A 17,339-nucleotide genomic window follows, 5' to 3' on the forward strand; every position below is an offset into this window, starting at 1 on the left:
ATTGTTGATTTAATAATGCCACAAGTGACAAATATTACATTAGATCTTATGTCATCTAAGAATAAGTCACTTTAGTTTTATTATAAGAACCACTAAAAATAGCATCAAATATTAATGAGGAAGCAGGTTCTCTTTATTGCTAGATACACCAGTAAAGCACCAAAAGAAAAATTGTTCCTATTTTTAATGTAGCTCTAGTTTTTATTTATGCACCCTTGCACATTTAGCTTTATTTTCTTTGGCCATGCTATTTTTCTAAATTGAAAAGCAAAAATTTAACAGTAAAACAAAACAAGCAAACACATAATATAAGTTGTCTAACTTAAATGCTTTAAGTCAACATTTAAGAACTATTTTAATGGCTAAGTCATTGTTCCAATTTTAAGTAGCTTCAGCATTCTGACTTTGTCTCTGCAAAGTACTTATGGTGTTCTTACTAAAAACAAAAAGGAAAGGGAACTGTTTTGCCTTTTAATTATTATCCTATTATTTTCAATTTATAAGTACATTAAATACATAATGTATGTCTTTTGTATCTCTCCTCTCTGAATATGTACCTACTTATATCCATGAGATGATACTCTACACAAACTCCTAGCAATTGCTATTCTACTTTGAATCACAAAGAATATGTTATCTTTAAAAAAGTGCTATTTATATAATTAATTTTGAGCTAGGAGTTATCAGAAGACAGTGCAACTATTTCAGAAAGCATGACTAGTTCCTCAGGATATGCTACCTACATTTTGAATTTCTGGAATAAAAGAAGATAAGGTTCCTAAACTCTCTCTGTACTAATCCTACATGGGCAGCTAAACCTCCCTGGCAAGCAATTACTGGGAGTTGTGGTAGCCCAGTGAGGTATGTTGCTAACAATGTGAGCAGGTTTATGAGATTTATTCGTCCATGTGAAAATCTTGTTAAGTATGCTTAAATCAAGGACAAATCTTTGGGCAGTATCAATCAAATGAAAAAAAAAATACTCATTCAGTGCACCTTAAACAATTCCTTACTTAGAATGCTAATATTACAGCCACAAACAGGACCTGAATGTCATTTAAAAATTCTCCCCATCCAAGATCTTTTGTTTTGGGGGAAAATAAGCTGAAAAACAGGAATGAGCACTCTGAATACATGAGTGGTTTATTTTTAAGACCCCATGCTGGCTGCTCACAAGGAAAGGATTAAGGTTAAGCTTTGCAAATTAGCTTCCTATCTTGAAAGGAAAAACTATGCTGAAACATTGTTTTTTTTTAAAATAAAAAAACAACAACACATAAACACATAACCAAAAGTGTTATCCAAATGATCTGTACAACTTATGAGACCCAAAGGTTCCATTATTGTGTTTTGTCCTGTCTAAAGGGAGCAATATCATCAATAAAATATTAACTTTTTTCAAGGTTTAAGGCCCTATCACTGGGCTACTTAGATATGAAATATCAGATTTTGGGAGTTGGATGTGATTCTCTTGCCAATTAAGAAATAATACGGATTACCAAGAGAGATTGTATACACATAAAAAATAAACCATGGTTAAACTACTGCCTGAATGATCTGGAAAAACACCCCCAAAACCCTCAAACTTGTGGTAGGGCTAATCAGGTCATTTTTACTGATTAGATACGTGACACTTGATTGTGTTAATTTTCTCCTTACTTAAGAGACTCCCTTTCAACACCATGAAAATAATACTCAAGTAGAGAATAAGAGAAAGAACTTCACCATTCCAAAGACTAATTTCGACTGCAGAGAAAACCCAATGAATCCCAAACGTGGGCCAACTGCCAAGAAGTGGTACAAAGAGGGAGGAAGAAGAATAAAGCCAGCATGGACCCGGCCAAATTGGCTTCACCACCAAGGGGCCCATGTGGTACCAAGGGAAAGGCTAAATAGCTAAATCCAGTCGAAAGACCTATCAGGATGTCATTTGTAATGACTCTCCTACCTCCCTCCTTTCTACAGAGTGTTCCAGCCACTTTTTAGGCCTTCATTATTTTCTACCAGAGGACTGAACAATAATTTTCCTTGCTATTAAATCGGTCTTCCAAATGTACACTTCCAGCATGTCCCTCCATTGCCATCAAGTCCTTCCATCATATCCGTAATTCATGACATTCCCACGCCCACAGAACGAAATCCTGGCACTCAATGCTCTCTCTCAGCCTAGATCAATTACAAGACTGGTGTTGCCAGTTGATGGGTCTGCCTTTTGGACAGATAATTTAATTTTTCTGAGCTACACTTTTCTTATCGACAAAAAGGAGGAGCTCATTGGATAATAAGTGTGAGATAGCAGTGTAAACCATAAAAGTTGAATAAAGACGCAGTCTTTTTATTACTAATTCAACACATTTTCTGATACTCTTCTTCTCCAAGTCTAATCCCCTAAATATACTTTATCACTATTTACCCTTTTTGCTTATGATTTCTGCCACCTGTAATTCTCTGTTTCCCACTCCCTCTTTGCTACCTGGAACAACGAAGTCTGCATAGTTTCCTGCTTCCTCCTCTGAACTCCCAAAGTAAGCAATAAATGATAGCTCTTGTTCATGAAGTACTTATGAGTATTTTTCTAGGTGGTTCACATTGTTCCCCTAACAGCCCTGTAATTGCTCCTATTTTATAGACTGCTTTTTCCAAGGCCACAGAGCAAGGGAGGTCCAAAGTTGGAGGTGGCAGGCCAGTGCAGTGGTTAAGGAGCTGTGATGATTCCTGTTCATTCACTGCATTCCCTTTTATATTCATGAACAAGAACAGTAAGGCTGTGTTCAATTAAACAGCAAGAATGTACATTTCAGCTGTATATTACTGGTAGTGAGGCAGAAGGGGCTGGCTGTTAAAGGAAAAGAGAGAAACCTTCAAGATATGGCCAGAAAAGAGATGAAGCATGCTTGTTTGGCTGGCATTTGAAAAAATGTGCCTCTGTTTGTTTTGAGAGTTTAGATTCTATGTCACTCTACAGCATCCAGAGGTTTCATATATGGACACATATATTATTTCATCCTTTTTATCTAACTTGGCATTGATATACAAGGAAGAAGATAAAATCAGGGCTCTGTCCTTTGGGATTAGATTGGCCATCATCACTCCAGAGCCACCACTCACATAGGCTGGGGCTTGGCTCTGTCAGTGTGGCTAGAGCTGCAAGGTGGGTTGAAAGTGTGCTTTGGGTTTCACTCATTGGTCAAACAGTTGAGAACTGGGCTGTGAGTGCTACCTGTTCACTAAAACCCATTCTCTGTTTCTTCCTGGGCACACAGGAAGGCTGAATCGCCCAGCCTCCCCTGCACTGGGTCATGTGACTGAGGTCAGTGGCACAGGCAGAGGTGTGTGCCTGTCTCAGCTTAGCTTACAAAGCCTCCCATTCACACTGCCCCTGCCTCCACCCCCCTCCCCGGGGGACTGAATGCTAATGATCCCAGAAGCTTCAAAAGCTGCATGATGAAAATGGCACTACTATTATTTGTACCACCAAACTATGCCCAAACCAAGCAACCTGGAATATCCCCACTCTAGACAACTAAACAAGAGATAGATTTCTTTTGTGTTTGTGCCATTATATTTTAGACCTGTTTGTAACAGCCATTTCATCTACCCTAATGAATTCACGTGAGGGTCTGTGTTTCCTTGGGGCCCCAGGTGCATGTATGCACTGCCTGCATTGAGTTCACAGTCTAGTCACAGTGTTGCTGTCATTGAATTGTCCTGGAAGGCAGGAGGAAAATGAACCAGTGCAAAGCTCAGAGCATCACCTAGAGCAGAGGCAGACAGACAGCCTTTCTCTCTAAAGTGACAGGGAGTATTTCCAGCTTTGCAGGCTGTATCATCTCTGACATACATTCTTCCTTGTCCTTTTATTTTTTTAAATTACACTTTAAAAACGTAAACAACATTCTTAAAGGCCTGACAGAAGCAGACCATAAACCAGATTTAACCTATGGGGTATGGTCTGTCAATCCTTGGTCTAGAGTTTTTAAAACCAAAAGAAAAATATTTCCTAAGACATGAACATTATATAAAATTCAAATTTGGGAGCATTCGATCAAGTTTCATTGGAACACAGCCACATTTATTCATTTACATACAGTCTATGGTTGCTTTTGCACTACTAAGGCAGAACTGTTTAGTTATGGCAAGCATATGGCCCACAAAGCCTAAAATATTTACTATCTGTTGCTTTACAGAAAATGTTTGCTAACCCTTGGTCTGGAGGTTCCAAAAGGGAGATCATCCTGGTTAAGTAACCAGATCTCCTGCAACTCAGTGAGGACACTGGTGTCCTACTGCTCTGGTGCCATGTTAAGAGTTCAGCTTCTTCATCAACCACCATGGAAGAAAATCCTCCACCAAAAGAGCTTGGAGTTCAGTGTTGTCCCCTAAAGCAGAGTAGGAACAACAATCTCTACTGGCAAACTGGACTCTTCTGATGAAATGGGCAATATAAACTGCTTTCAGTTTTTCTTTCCTCAAGGTACTGAATGATCACAGAAACACACCCACAAGGGAGGCTGTTTATCTAAACTCACTATGACAAGTGAGATCCTTTTAGAAGCCTAGTGAGTTATAAAACAAATACTCAAGAGAGCAATTACAAGTTCAATAGGTGACACATGCTTTTCTTTCTTAGTATCGGTTGTTGCCATTAATAAGACTCTGTGCATGGACTTTTACGTTCATGAGCAATTTAAATTTTTTTTTTTTTTTTTTTTTTTTTTGAGACAGGATCTTACTCTGTCACCCAGGCTGGAATGCAGTAGTGCAATCATAGTTCACTGCAGCCTTGACCTCCCAGGCTCAAGCGATCCTCCTACCTCAGCCCTCCCAAGCAGGTGGGACTACACGCACGTGCCACCACACCCAGCTAATTTTTGTATTTTTTTTTGTAGAGATGGACTCTCGCCATGTTACCCAGGCTTGTCTTGAATTCCTGAGCTCAAGTGATCTACCTGCCTCAGCCTCCCAAAGTGCTGGGATTACAAGCATAAACCACCATGCTGGGCCAAATTCATGATAAAATTTAATTTTTAAAACAATTCTGCAAGTCACGTAGCTGGCTTTATGGATAAGAAAATTGAGGCTCAGTAAGAATAAATAATTTGCCTAAGGTCAAAGAGGTGAAAAGTCAGAGCTTGGCTTTGAGTCTAGATCTACTTGAATTCAAATCCGATCCTCTTTCTATCACACTCTAAGGCATAGCGTATACTTGTAATTCATAAATTTGAGGACACTGCCACCATTTTACTCACTGGTCACTATGCAGGAATTCAAGTTTTTGTTTTTGTTTTTGTTTTTGTTTTGACAGTGAAGTTTCACCTACATTCAAATATAACTGGTATTTGTTGAATTTTTTTTTTATGCTAGACATGGTGCTGAGTATTTATTACATTGGGTCTCTAACCTCTCCTGTTTCAACTTTCTCATCTATAAAATAGGCTTGATAACAGCACTTTCGGAGCATTAATGTTGAATTAAATGAATGCTGGGCATATAGAAAGTTCTTAATAGGGCCTATGATTAAACATACTAAGCTTTACGCTATCTTAAGTGTTCATGTTTTGGTTTTTGTTGAAAAGTGAATATCCATATTTTTAAGATCCATTCTAGCCCAAATCACTATGAGACACAGACATTAAACAATAATAAAAAGATAGTGTTGAAACAATCAAGGCATTGAGTGTAGATATCTTGGGTAATCCTCCCACAGGAGGGGGATCATGCCTGAGACATCAGCACAATTTTGATTTGAAATACAAGTTTTGGGTGTGTACTTTGATAACAATAATTGAATTACATTGTTTATTATAAGGAGACCATGCAATGAAAAATAACCCAAGAATAGTTTTCTTCAATGACATTCTGGAATTTGTTATTAGTTTTAAAGCAACTTTTAAAAATGCATTAAACAAAAACAGCTAGGACAGATACTATTTAAAACATCTTAGTTTACATAGCACTCACAAGCTCTTCAATTTCCTAACATATTACTTGTTTTCCTCAGCCATGGCTGTACTGTGCCCAGCACCCTCTTTTTGTCCCTATCACCTTTGCTATAAAACAAGACTTTCTTATAACACCCAACATGCCTTCTTCCCACAGCTAGGATTACACGGAAGGTGGGACATTCTCAAACTTTTTTTTTGTACACATTGCTGTAACATGCCCTAATTTTGCATTATATCAACCAGATCCTGTGTCCTCTTACTGAATGGCCTACTCATTGAGTTGCCTAAGCTACTGTGACTAAGCTACTTCTCAAGTATCTGGTTCCCTTAGAGACAGAACAGCGATCACATTGTCAGGCATTCATTCTTTATATACATGTAGAGTAAGGCTCAGCCACATGCTCCCCTTGACAATGCCCAGGAACACCACCAAATCTGTGCTCCTAAAAAGAAGTCTTGTCACTGAACTCCTTTAAGACTTTTCTCCTCAGTGCTCTGGGGGAAACAAAAGGACTGCAAGACATTCTGATGAGCTTGCTTATTATTATTGTTTGGAAGAATCCTTGTTGAATCACATTTTTACAAAGCTTGATAATCAGATTTGAGAGCCAATTCTTATCAACTGTAATGATTTCTAATGAGGAAATCATTAAGTAGACTTCCTTGCATACTTCCAGCTACAATTCAACATCCTAAACCATGCATCTTCAAAAGTCACCTGGCCAGGAAAAGACACCTCCAGGCAATGAGACAACAGGCTGACCGCAAGTGTTCAGGACAAGGAAGGTGTTCAAAAAATGTTTAGGAAGAAATCAAGCTAAGAGACTCCGAGGAGCCTCTAACCCTAATCTGTGCAATGTTGACTGTGAATCTGCCATCTCCTGTACTGACTAGTCCCCCCAGTGCCCTGGGCTCACCTTCCAGTGGTTTCCTTGCCTGGTCCAAACAGTTGTCTAATAAGCATCTGAAACTTGTCCAACACTGAACTTTCCCTTCCCTCCAAATTGAATTCTTTACTATTTCAACAAATATACGACTATTTTCTCAGTTGCCCAGGACAACACAGGTATCATCTTTCACTTCTCTGTCTTGTTTACTACCCACCACTCCAATCAATTCAAATTATTTCTAAATCCAGTTCTCTACTTGCAATGTAATCCAGAGTCCAAAGAATTCTTTCCATCTCTACTGCTGGTGCATCAGATCACTGCTACAACCTCCTATTTGGACCCCCATTTTTCTTCCCCTACCATTAATTCTTCACACTTAGCTAAAGTAATCTAAAAATGTAAATCAGATCTCTCATCTCCTCTGTTGTGGTCCCCCGATGACTTCCCATGGCACATGCAGTGAGATTAGCCCTGTTGACTGTGTGTGGCTGGGAGGCCCTTTGGAACCTGCCTTCATCCCTGACCACATCTCATTGACTCTCCATCTCCATCACTAAGCTTGGTCCCACTGGCCTCTGTCCATCAAACAGCAAAGCCTTTCTTGCCTCTGCACTTACTGTTTCTTCTGCTTAGAACACCCTTTATCCTGATGACCATACAGTAACTTCAGGCCATTCAGACTTCAGACCCAAAGTCACACGCAGGAAGATCTTCCTCAGAAATCTGGCTTTCTGAAGTTCTTCCGCAGCCCCATAAAATTATCAATGAAGGATACGCTTATATTTAAGAAACTCAAATAGCCTGTACTTCAGAGAGTATATAAATTTGGCTTTTGGAAATTATATGAGATAAAACTTTTTTTTTTTTTTTTTTTTTTTTGAGATGGAGTCTTGCTCTGTCGCCCAGGCTGGAGTGCAGTGGCGCAATCTCTGCTCACTGCAAGCTCCGCCTACCAGGTTCACGCCGTTCTCCTGCCTCAGCCTCCTGAGTAGTGGGGACTACAGGTGCCTGCCACCACGCATGGCTAATTTTTTGTATTTTTAGTAGAGACAGGGTTTCACTGTGTTAGACAGGATGGTCTCGATCTCCTGACCTCGTGATCCACCCGCCTTGGCCTCCCAAAGCGCTGGGATTACAGGCGTGAGCCACCGCGCCCGGCCGAGATAAAACTTTTTATCACATGACCTGGAATGAGAAAACTAAACTAAACAAACAAATATATTACTACTTGATGAAGCCTCAAAGTTGTAATGATTGACACATTAAAAACTTAAACCCATAGTATTTGTAATACATTATTTAGAGAATGGTTTAGAAATGAATGAAAAATTGTATGAAGCCAGGCGTTTCTAGGTTAAGTGTAAGTTCCACGTGTACGCCAATAATTTATGGCCAAAGATTGAGAGGTCAGTAGGTCATGGGATGCCTAACTCCTTAACTCTAAGCTGGTCTCTTTCATTGGCTAATAGAATACTCTTAGATAACTCTCTTTTGCATCAATTTGGCCCTTAGTGAGAGCTTTTAGGAGACTTTCTGGGTGGTTTTCAAATGCTCATTTTCTAAGTGCCTACTCTTTTCAACACTCTCGTGTGAGTTACAGGCACCAGTGGTCTCCTTAGAAGACAGGTGTAGGGATTTTACAATGGCTCAGTTAAGGAGATCTTCAAGGTTCTGCCTACTAACTACATGTTGTTATTTCAGATATTAATCTTTAGTTTTTAAGTAGCAGTTTTTCTAGAAATAGGAACAGTGATAGTATTGACAGAAGAAATAACACAAGAAAAAGCACAGCTAATGTTTCTTGAATTCCTAGTATGTGCTAATCACGCAATAGAGACCATTTGGCTGATTGATTCTATGGCCTTATATTTTATAATCTGCATTTTTGTTGTCTTCTTATAGAGAATTTGCCTAACAATAAGATGAGACATACTGTGTTTTACCGATATATTATCTCGGAACAGAAATTAAAATGGTGGGATATTATTGCTCCAGTCTATTTTTGATTAGGTGTACCTTTAAGATGATGAAAAGGAAATCTGGGCTGTGAAGCTAAATCCCCCAGACTGCATACCCATAGCAGATACTCAGTGTGTATTTGTTAAAATAAATATTTGTCGAAAGAACAACCACCTGGTCAAATTTGTAATAACAGTATGTGCATTTTAATGGTATTAATTCTAACACTTAATTATGATAAACTGCTGGAGTCACTGAGACATAATAAGAATTCAGTCTCTAATGCTCCAAACAACTTAAAAAAACCTAAGACTTATTATTTCTTTACAGATGAAAACAAGAGAAATGAAATATTAGCAGGATAACTTGAGAAATTACCTATAGCTACTTTAAATAACATTTTTGCCTGGGAAAGACTTATGAAATCATCAATATGCCAAAAAAGAAATTTCAAACTTTTGGGATACCCAAATGTACAACATGGAAACTGAAGTTCCACTCACAGAAGGTGGTCTATAATATTATTCTGTAACACCAATATAAGTACTGTACAACTCTAACATGGTCCTACTGCCTTTCAGAGGATCAATCTTACATACCATTCAAATAAATTTAACCTGAGTAGCAAAGGGACATATGGAGACATTTGTAGCAGTTGTTTTGAAGATAAAATACCAAAGCTGCTAATCACTGAGGACAACAGAAAGTGAAATATTTGCTCCACTAAATATTAGGGAATAAAAAGACAGGAAAAGTAAAAAAGAGAACACAAAACATCTTTCTATGTCACTTAGGTATTTTAATGTTTCATCCTAGGATAACATTCAATCACTTTTATTCACTGGGGTCTGAATAAGCATGACTTTAATTGTACAAAGTGTATCTCATTGCCAAAGACCTAAAAATGATATCTTCTTTGTCTCATTTACATATTTTTTACCTTACATATATATTTGACTATATAGTTCTTTTCCATTTATATTTTAAATTTGTTACTTAAAGTTAAATTACATTCATTTGGACAATAAACAAATTAGAGGTATATTTACTCCAAAGAAATTAAAAACTGATGCCTCTTGGTACTCACCCTCCCATATCTGTTGGCGTAGGACCCAGTAAGCAAGGAGTGGAAAACAATGATTGTCTCATCCAAGTCCCAGATGAACACTCTCTACAAAGGAAGAACCAAATCAATGTGTCTTTGCCTTGGCTGAGAAAACTGTTATTCAGTTAACGTCAATATGAAAAAGTAATCTTGAAACGGAAGATGAATGAAAAATCTGAATTTATTATTTCAAAAAAACACACAACTGTTTCAAAGAGTATCTCCTAACTTTTCTCCAGATATAACTTCGGATGAGGTACAAGAGGATAATTACATTTGTAATGTCAATATAAATATAGGAAAGAGATAATCTATGTCCTTTCTAATTCTGTAATAGAATTTCAGTCTCAGCTCCGAATAAATGAAAAAAATGAGTTATAGCTAGTCTGTTTATAAGTTGAGATAGAGATGAGCAACTGATCATATATCATTTATGTTTTCCTTACCCTGATCTCTGTTCATTCAGAGGCACTAAAATAATGAATCTTATGTTTTACTCTTAGGAAGCCAAGTATTGAAATTGCACCCAAAGACTAAAACCTTACATAATATATTCACCTTATGTTACCTATTGAGCTGTTATCAAAGGGATGGGATACACATTGTTCTTGCCAGGTTTTCTAAGTCTTCAGGGTATAGATATTTAACAACATAAGCAGACACATCACTCATGCTCTTAGACATACTCTTGAAGTATTTAAAATGGGATCTGAAGGAATTCATTTCAGAAAGGTCTTTGGGATACCACAAAAAGCCTACCAAGCCTGTTTTACTTCTTCCCATTCCCACTCACACAAGTACATATTCATATACGTAGATTCTGCTAAAATTTTCATTTTTTCAGCCAAAATAATCATGTTTTCCAACCATCAGATTTCACTCTGGCAAAAAGCAGAAACTTAGTTGCAGTGGATTCAAGGCTATGAAATCTACCACCCTTTAAGTTCTTACTTAATCCTTCCTGCTTTTGAACTCCCCTAAAATATGTCTCATTAGATGATTACTATTTCAGTTTAGAACATTCCAGGTTTTCCTTTCTCAATATATACAAGTGTGTCTTTCATTTCAAAGTAGATTTTATGGCCGGGCATGGTAGCTCGTGCCTGTAATCCAGCACTTTGGGAGGCCGAGGCGGGTGGACCATGAGGTCAGGAGATTGAGACCATCCTGGCCAACATGGTGAAATGCCGTCTCTACTAAAAATACAAAAATCAGCCGGGCTTGGTGCCTGTAGTCCCAGCTACTCGGGAGGCTGGGGCAGAAGAATCGCTTGAACCGGGAGGCAGAGGTTGCAGTGAGCCGAGATCACGCCATTGCACTCTACCCTGGGTGACAAAGCGAGACTCTGTCTTCAAAAAAACAAAAAGTGGATTTTATTTATTTTTTGTATTTTTAATTTTTGTGGATACTAGATGTATATAATTATGGGGTACATGAGATGTTTTGATATAGGCATGCAATGCGAAATAAGCACATCATGGAGAATGGGGTCTCTATCCCTTCAAGCATTTGTCCTTTGTGTTAAAAACAATCCAGGTACACTCTTTCAGTTATTTGAAAATGTACAATTAAGTTATTATTGACTATAGTCACCCTGTGGTGCTATCAAATAGTAGGTCTCACTCATTCTATTTTTTTTGGTGCCTTTTAACAAGTGGATTTTACTAAGTATTTTTAGTATGACATTTAATTAAAATGGCAATGATACAGAGCAGCATAACAGAATTTTGTTCAAGTAGAATTGCATAATTTACTATATTTCTTTAGAGAGAAACAGATCCTTTGCCATATAGTTTATAGGGAAGAAAAAACAAATTATTGCTTAACCTATAGTTAATAAAGGAGAGAAAATATTACTTTACCTATTGTTAATATAAAAAAGAAAGCAGTAACAAAAGCATCTGATACCTTAACCACTGCTGTTTACGTAGCAGGTATGTAAAACCACCAGTTAGCTATTAAGACACCTTTCTATTCACTTGGGTGTTGGCTGTGACATACCTCAAGATCAGAATCTGGGGGAGGTGAAGGATTATTGTTTCTTCGGCCCCGTCCACGTGATTTCCCATCTGAACCTCGACGCAATCGATCAGAATCTGAATCTTTAATGGGTGTTGATGGGCTGTGGATTGTGCTGTACTCTGCAGGAATATAGGAAGGACTTTCATCTTTTATTTCCATCACCATGGTGCCAAGATTAACCTTGTTTTAATTCACAAGGGGAGTTTCAATAGTAAAGCACATTTCATTCTGCTGAAATCCTACATCGTCTTTTACTTGCGCTGGTAAATAATTTATAAGATATCTGATTACAAGATTTGTTTTGAAAGAAAGTGTGATGAGGAGCAATTAAAATTTAATTGAAGGTGAGAGGCAACAGGTTGTACAAGGTTGCCTGCATCTTCCATGTGGTTCTCTGTGATTAGAGAATGCTCCCCATGCCTTTCCCCGCTTCTCTCATTCATTCCAGTCACAGCACCTGGCCATACCGAGAGGCTCACACATTTGCCTCAGCTGCGGCTCTCTCAGCTACAAAAAGGTTCTGGTGCATGCAAAGAGGTGAAAAGAAAAAACCAGCTCCGGGGCAGGGAAAACTGAGTCATCAGGTAGATTTTTCTTTGAAAATTTTACATTCCCCATTTTCTCCCTCATTTTATGTGAGAACAAGCGGGTGACAAGATAAAGAGGGCAGATCCATGGACAATACCCGTACTCACACACTGTCCATCACCGGCTCTTCCTGGGTCCTAGTCTCTTTGAACCAAACATCCAAAACCAGGCAGCACATTAAAATTACTCATCTGGGTAACTCAGAAAAGCCACTAAAATAATTACATAGAAACCACAAAATAAAGAACAACTCCCAAAAGCCTCAAAGGAAGAGTTGGGCAGTGGTTGTGGAGCTAGGGAAGATGCTTATCTTGTGTCCAGACTGAACAAAAAGCCATTTACTCACACCAATTTTGTACTTTTTAGTCTATCCAATACATACATCAGAATATCTCCTCTTCTCCCAAATTCCAGATGTCCAAAAAGCTGGCTCACCCCACAAACTCTTTTCCAGATTTCTGTACCAGATTTAGTTTGGAATGTCTCCATCTAAGATGAGGAATGATTATTCTCCCTATGATGTTGTTACGGTTGGTCTATTTCACCAAACAGAAAACCACTGTTTCAAGAGAACAATTGAAGGCCTGGTAGCCTTTATTAACACACTATCAGCCTCAACTATATCAATAAGGCCATCCACGTGTCAAACTGCATGGTCTCAGAATTACCTCCACGCTTAAGTGCTTCTCCAAAGCCTTGAGTCAGAGTAGACAGGAAAGGCTTTGACTGAATAAATTTCTGTTTCTAAATCACAGGAGACAGCTCTATACCTCTTATTTAATCTTAAAACCTAAATAGATTCCTATTACTTATAGAAAATAAGCAAGGGCCTTCTTCTATAACAAACAAGATGGCAAACTTCCTCATCTAAACTGGTCATGTGATTCTCACACCCAGAAACCACCATCATGACCTGTAAGCTTATTAATTACAATCAGAAAGTCCAAATCAACTCCACCCCATGGGTTAGTTTATTATTTGGGAAGCATTTTTAAGCTGACTCATCTCAGAACCATTACAACATAATGCTGGCTAGTCAGTTAATCGTTCTTTAAATCTACATTAATAGTCTTTTATTACAGAGGCAGATAACTAGGGCACCCTATCCTTAAGATGTTCCAAACTGAGCATCTCTCTTCCATGTTTTAAAGAGAATCAGCAGCTCCAAATGAGTAGAATTTTAAGTAGTCAAGTGGATTCAAAGCTGTTCTTTGAGGAAAAAGTCTTGGCCTTCCTTTTTAAAAAATATTATGCAATGTACGTCTCCATGCAGAACCAGATATTCACTATCTGAGACAAAACACACATCAATCTCTAATATGTTTTGATACCAAGCATTCATTTTACAACCAGTACAGTCACCATCTAATTCAACCTGCACTTCAAGTACTTTACTACAAAGCCTCTCTTGAATTGGGAGCTCTCTGGCTTTTGGAAGTTTGTATTTGAAGAGAAGCTAAAAGACATTGAGCAATGTAAGTTAGCATGTTACAACTTTTTCCTTGACTTACCGACAGTATAATTTTGTCGTAAAAGTCGTTTATCTTTCCTAGATTTTGTTAGCCTAGATTTCCTCCTATTGATGGCTCATTCCTTTATTTCTTCATGTTTATCCCCACTTTAAAAACTCAATCTTTTAAAATATATTCTGTCTTTATTATTATCACTTTTTTTTGAAACAGACTAGCTAAAATGAAGTGAGTTACTTTTGTAAGCCTCTTCCAAAAGAAAATAAATTCATTCTGCAAAGTAGAAAGTGAAAGTTTTAAATCACGTTATCTAAAGTTTTTCCAGGCAAAGGGAAAAAAAACCCTAAAAGATAGACAACCTGACACCTTTAAATATTAAAATACACCCACACCCCTACCTTGCAGGCCTCCACTTCTGGAAGGAAGATGAAAATAAAAGTGATGCAAGCTAGTTATTTTTCAAAATCCCTTCCTTTTCTATGAGGTGGAATTAAATGCTTCTATTCTCTTAACCAGCTTTCCAGACTCTAACTTCTCCTTCCTCCTTCTAGTGCAAAACAACTCAAATATTCAAATCATTTAATCTTCTAATCCACTGACAGCTCATGTTTCACTAAAACCCTCTCCAAATTGTTCAAGTTTACCCCCACTGAGATACTGGATGTGAAAATACTTTGGAGGGCATTCATTGATTTTAACAAATGTGGAGTGGATGTCACGTTCACACCATGCAGGCGCTATACCGGGAGCATGAAATATAATGATGTAGCAAACAGACATGGTTCCTGCCTTCTCAAAGCTTAAAATTCAGCGGAAGGCATTGACTTGTGGACAAAAATAAGAAATTACAAAGTAATGTGGAAAGGTCACGACACAGGAAAGGCAGAATGCTAGGAGAACACAGAGGAAGTCCACATAACTCAGATTTGCAGGCTTACAGAAGCTTCCTGAAGACAGAGGACAAATGCACCAGTGAAGAGGGAATATGACTGTGTTCCAGACAGGGGCGTAAGTATGTGTGAAGGTAAAGTGAGAGAGAGAGAGAGAGTGAGCGAGAGAGAGAGAGAGAGAATGACAGCGAGAGCGCAAGGGCAAGCGAGTGAACAAGAGCAAGTGCGTGCGAGAGCGCGTGTCACATTTAAGAAATAAAAATAAAAATCCAATCTGACCTGAGTCTACAGAAGAACACAGAGATGAGGCTGGAGTGGCAGGTAAAGAATTCAATAACGGAGTGGGGGCTTGCACTCCACGTGGCAGGGTGCTGGAGAGGAGACTGAGAATGGGAGACTGGCCAGGAGGATAATTCAGTGATCGAGGTGAGGGATGGTGATGCAGGTGCTGGGCATAAGGAGATCTGAAGTGTCATTAGGAGGTAAAATCAATAACTAAGTGGATAAAGAAGAAAGATGCAGAAAAAGATCATGCCCATGTCAGTGGTTTCACAACTGGGTGAAGATTGTAATACAAGGTATGGGACTTAGGAGGAAGAAGGCATTACAAGGAAGAGTATAGGTAAGAATTCAGTTCCGCTTTGGACATATTGAATTTGAAGGGGCTGTGGGCATCCAAGTAGAGATGTCCAGTAGGCTGCTAGACTACTCTGAAGCTCCAGAAAGAAATATGGGCTGGGTTTAGGATTGGAAACTGATACCATATGTAATTAAGGAAATGAGTGTTGTTAAAGAAATGCAGTGTGTGTACAAGGGATGGGCAGAGAAAGACAGGTGAGGTTTGAAGAGGAAAACCAAAGTCAATGTATGGCAGATGAAAAAGTATGTCAGGAAGGAGAGTGATCAATAACTTAGCATCACCCAAGAAACAGGTAAAATAAAGACTGAATCTGAGTACTTTAGATTTAGAGTCAAGAGGCATTTGGTCTACATGGCAATAATACAGATTCAAGGAGGCAGAAGAGTGAAAAAAACGGGGTAAAACTCCTAAACTCTTACCGATGACCCTCTAATGGCCAAATCCAATAATTATTGTTTTAGTCTTCAATGTTATTTGACCGCCCTGCAGCTTTGCTGACCACTTGCTCCTTTAAATCATGTCCAATTCAGAATGTCTTGACTTCCCTTTCTTCTGCTTTACACTATCCCTCATCAGTCTCTTTGGAGAGCTTCTGCTCTGACCAAAGTGTGAATATTGGCGTTCTCTACATCCCTGTTATTCAAAGTGCTGATCTAGGATAAGATACAGATTTTGCATCAGGATATGAATCAACACAATGTTTCCTTCATCTAAAAGTCTTGCTAATATTAAAAATATAGTCAGCTGAAGAAAACACTATGTAACATGGTTGATTACTTAGTAACATGGTCGATTACATTCTGAAGCAAATCCTTTGTTATCTTGCACTAATAATAAACAGTTAGTGGACAGGCAGCCAGTTGATGGACTATATTTTGAGCAGCAGTGCACCGCAGTTTCTTCCACGGCCCTCTTATCCCACTGTAGGCTCTTAGTGTTTGGTAATATTTGTAGGAGGAATTTAATTGATGACCTCCAAGCTGATAAATTCTAAAGCTTTACCTTTTGATCTCCTGACCTGAGTATCCCACTATTTCTAGACCCCTCTACCCAAGTATCCCATGGACACCATAATTAAACTTGTACCAAAAGGAATCCTCCCTATTAAGAAGTTGAATTAATGGTACCAGTAACTATCCACTTTTCCAATCCAGAAACTCCTTAGTGTCTCCATCAAATTAAGACTAAGTTCTGTGGTTTTTACTCCTAAATACTTTTGCTCTAAGTTGAGGCTCTCATTATATCTTGCCTTAATTCTTGCAACAGGCTATTTCCAGGATTGATAGGCTCTGTCTTCCACCTATTTTCTGCACTGCTATCACAGAGAGTGGTAAGACCCTTCTGCTCCAGCCTTATAGTGTGCAACAGGAATGACAGTCTAGATTTTAAGGCACTGAGCTATGCACTCAACTGCCACATTTTGACTCTTGACTGTACTACTTACTAGTAGTATTGCTTGCTCATTATTTAGCCTTTACATGACTCAGTTTTTTCATTTGTAAAACGGGAATAAATGGGGTAAAATACAACTAACATACATGTAAAGGTACTTGGAGCTGCACATGTCGTTAGCACTCTACGACGTTAGCTAACTGAAAAAAGCCTCACGGAGTCATCCTTCAACAACCTTATCTCTAACTACTCTCTCTTCATAGTCTACTTCAGATACACAAACTTAATTATCTCATTTCTCTGAAAGTGCCATGCCATTTCATGGGTTCACACATGCTTTTTTTTTTTTTTTTTTTTTTTTTTCCAGTTTTTAGAGATAGGACCTTGCTCTGTCACTGAGGATGAAGTGTAGTGGTACAACCATAGCTCACTGCAGCCT

At 38.4% G+C, this 17,339-nt stretch overlaps 1 protein-coding gene across 10 annotated transcripts in view; it reads right to left on the minus strand.

Moving 5' to 3' along the window:
- The window catches only part of EYA1 (EYA transcriptional coactivator and phosphatase 1), a 357,217-nt gene that overhangs the window by 62,495 nt on the left and 277,383 nt on the right, over positions 1 to 17,339 (minus strand). For all 10 annotated transcript variants that reach the window (XM_063668878.1, XM_054499055.2, XM_054499050.2 and 7 more), the window contains 2 exons: positions 11,901 to 12,040; positions 9,882 to 9,965 (listed from right to left, as the gene is read on the minus strand). In XM_063668878.1, coding sequence (XP_063524948.1) covers positions 9,882 to 9,965; positions 11,901 to 12,040 — 224 coding nt within the window. The remainder of the gene's footprint in view (positions 1 to 9,881; positions 9,966 to 11,900; positions 12,041 to 17,339) is intronic.

Source organism: Pongo pygmaeus, chromosome 7, assembly GCF_028885625.2.
Source record: "Pongo pygmaeus isolate AG05252 chromosome 7, NHGRI_mPonPyg2-v2.0_pri, whole genome shotgun sequence".
NCBI classification, from domain to species: domain Eukaryota; kingdom Metazoa; phylum Chordata; class Mammalia; order Primates; family Hominidae; genus Pongo; species Pongo pygmaeus.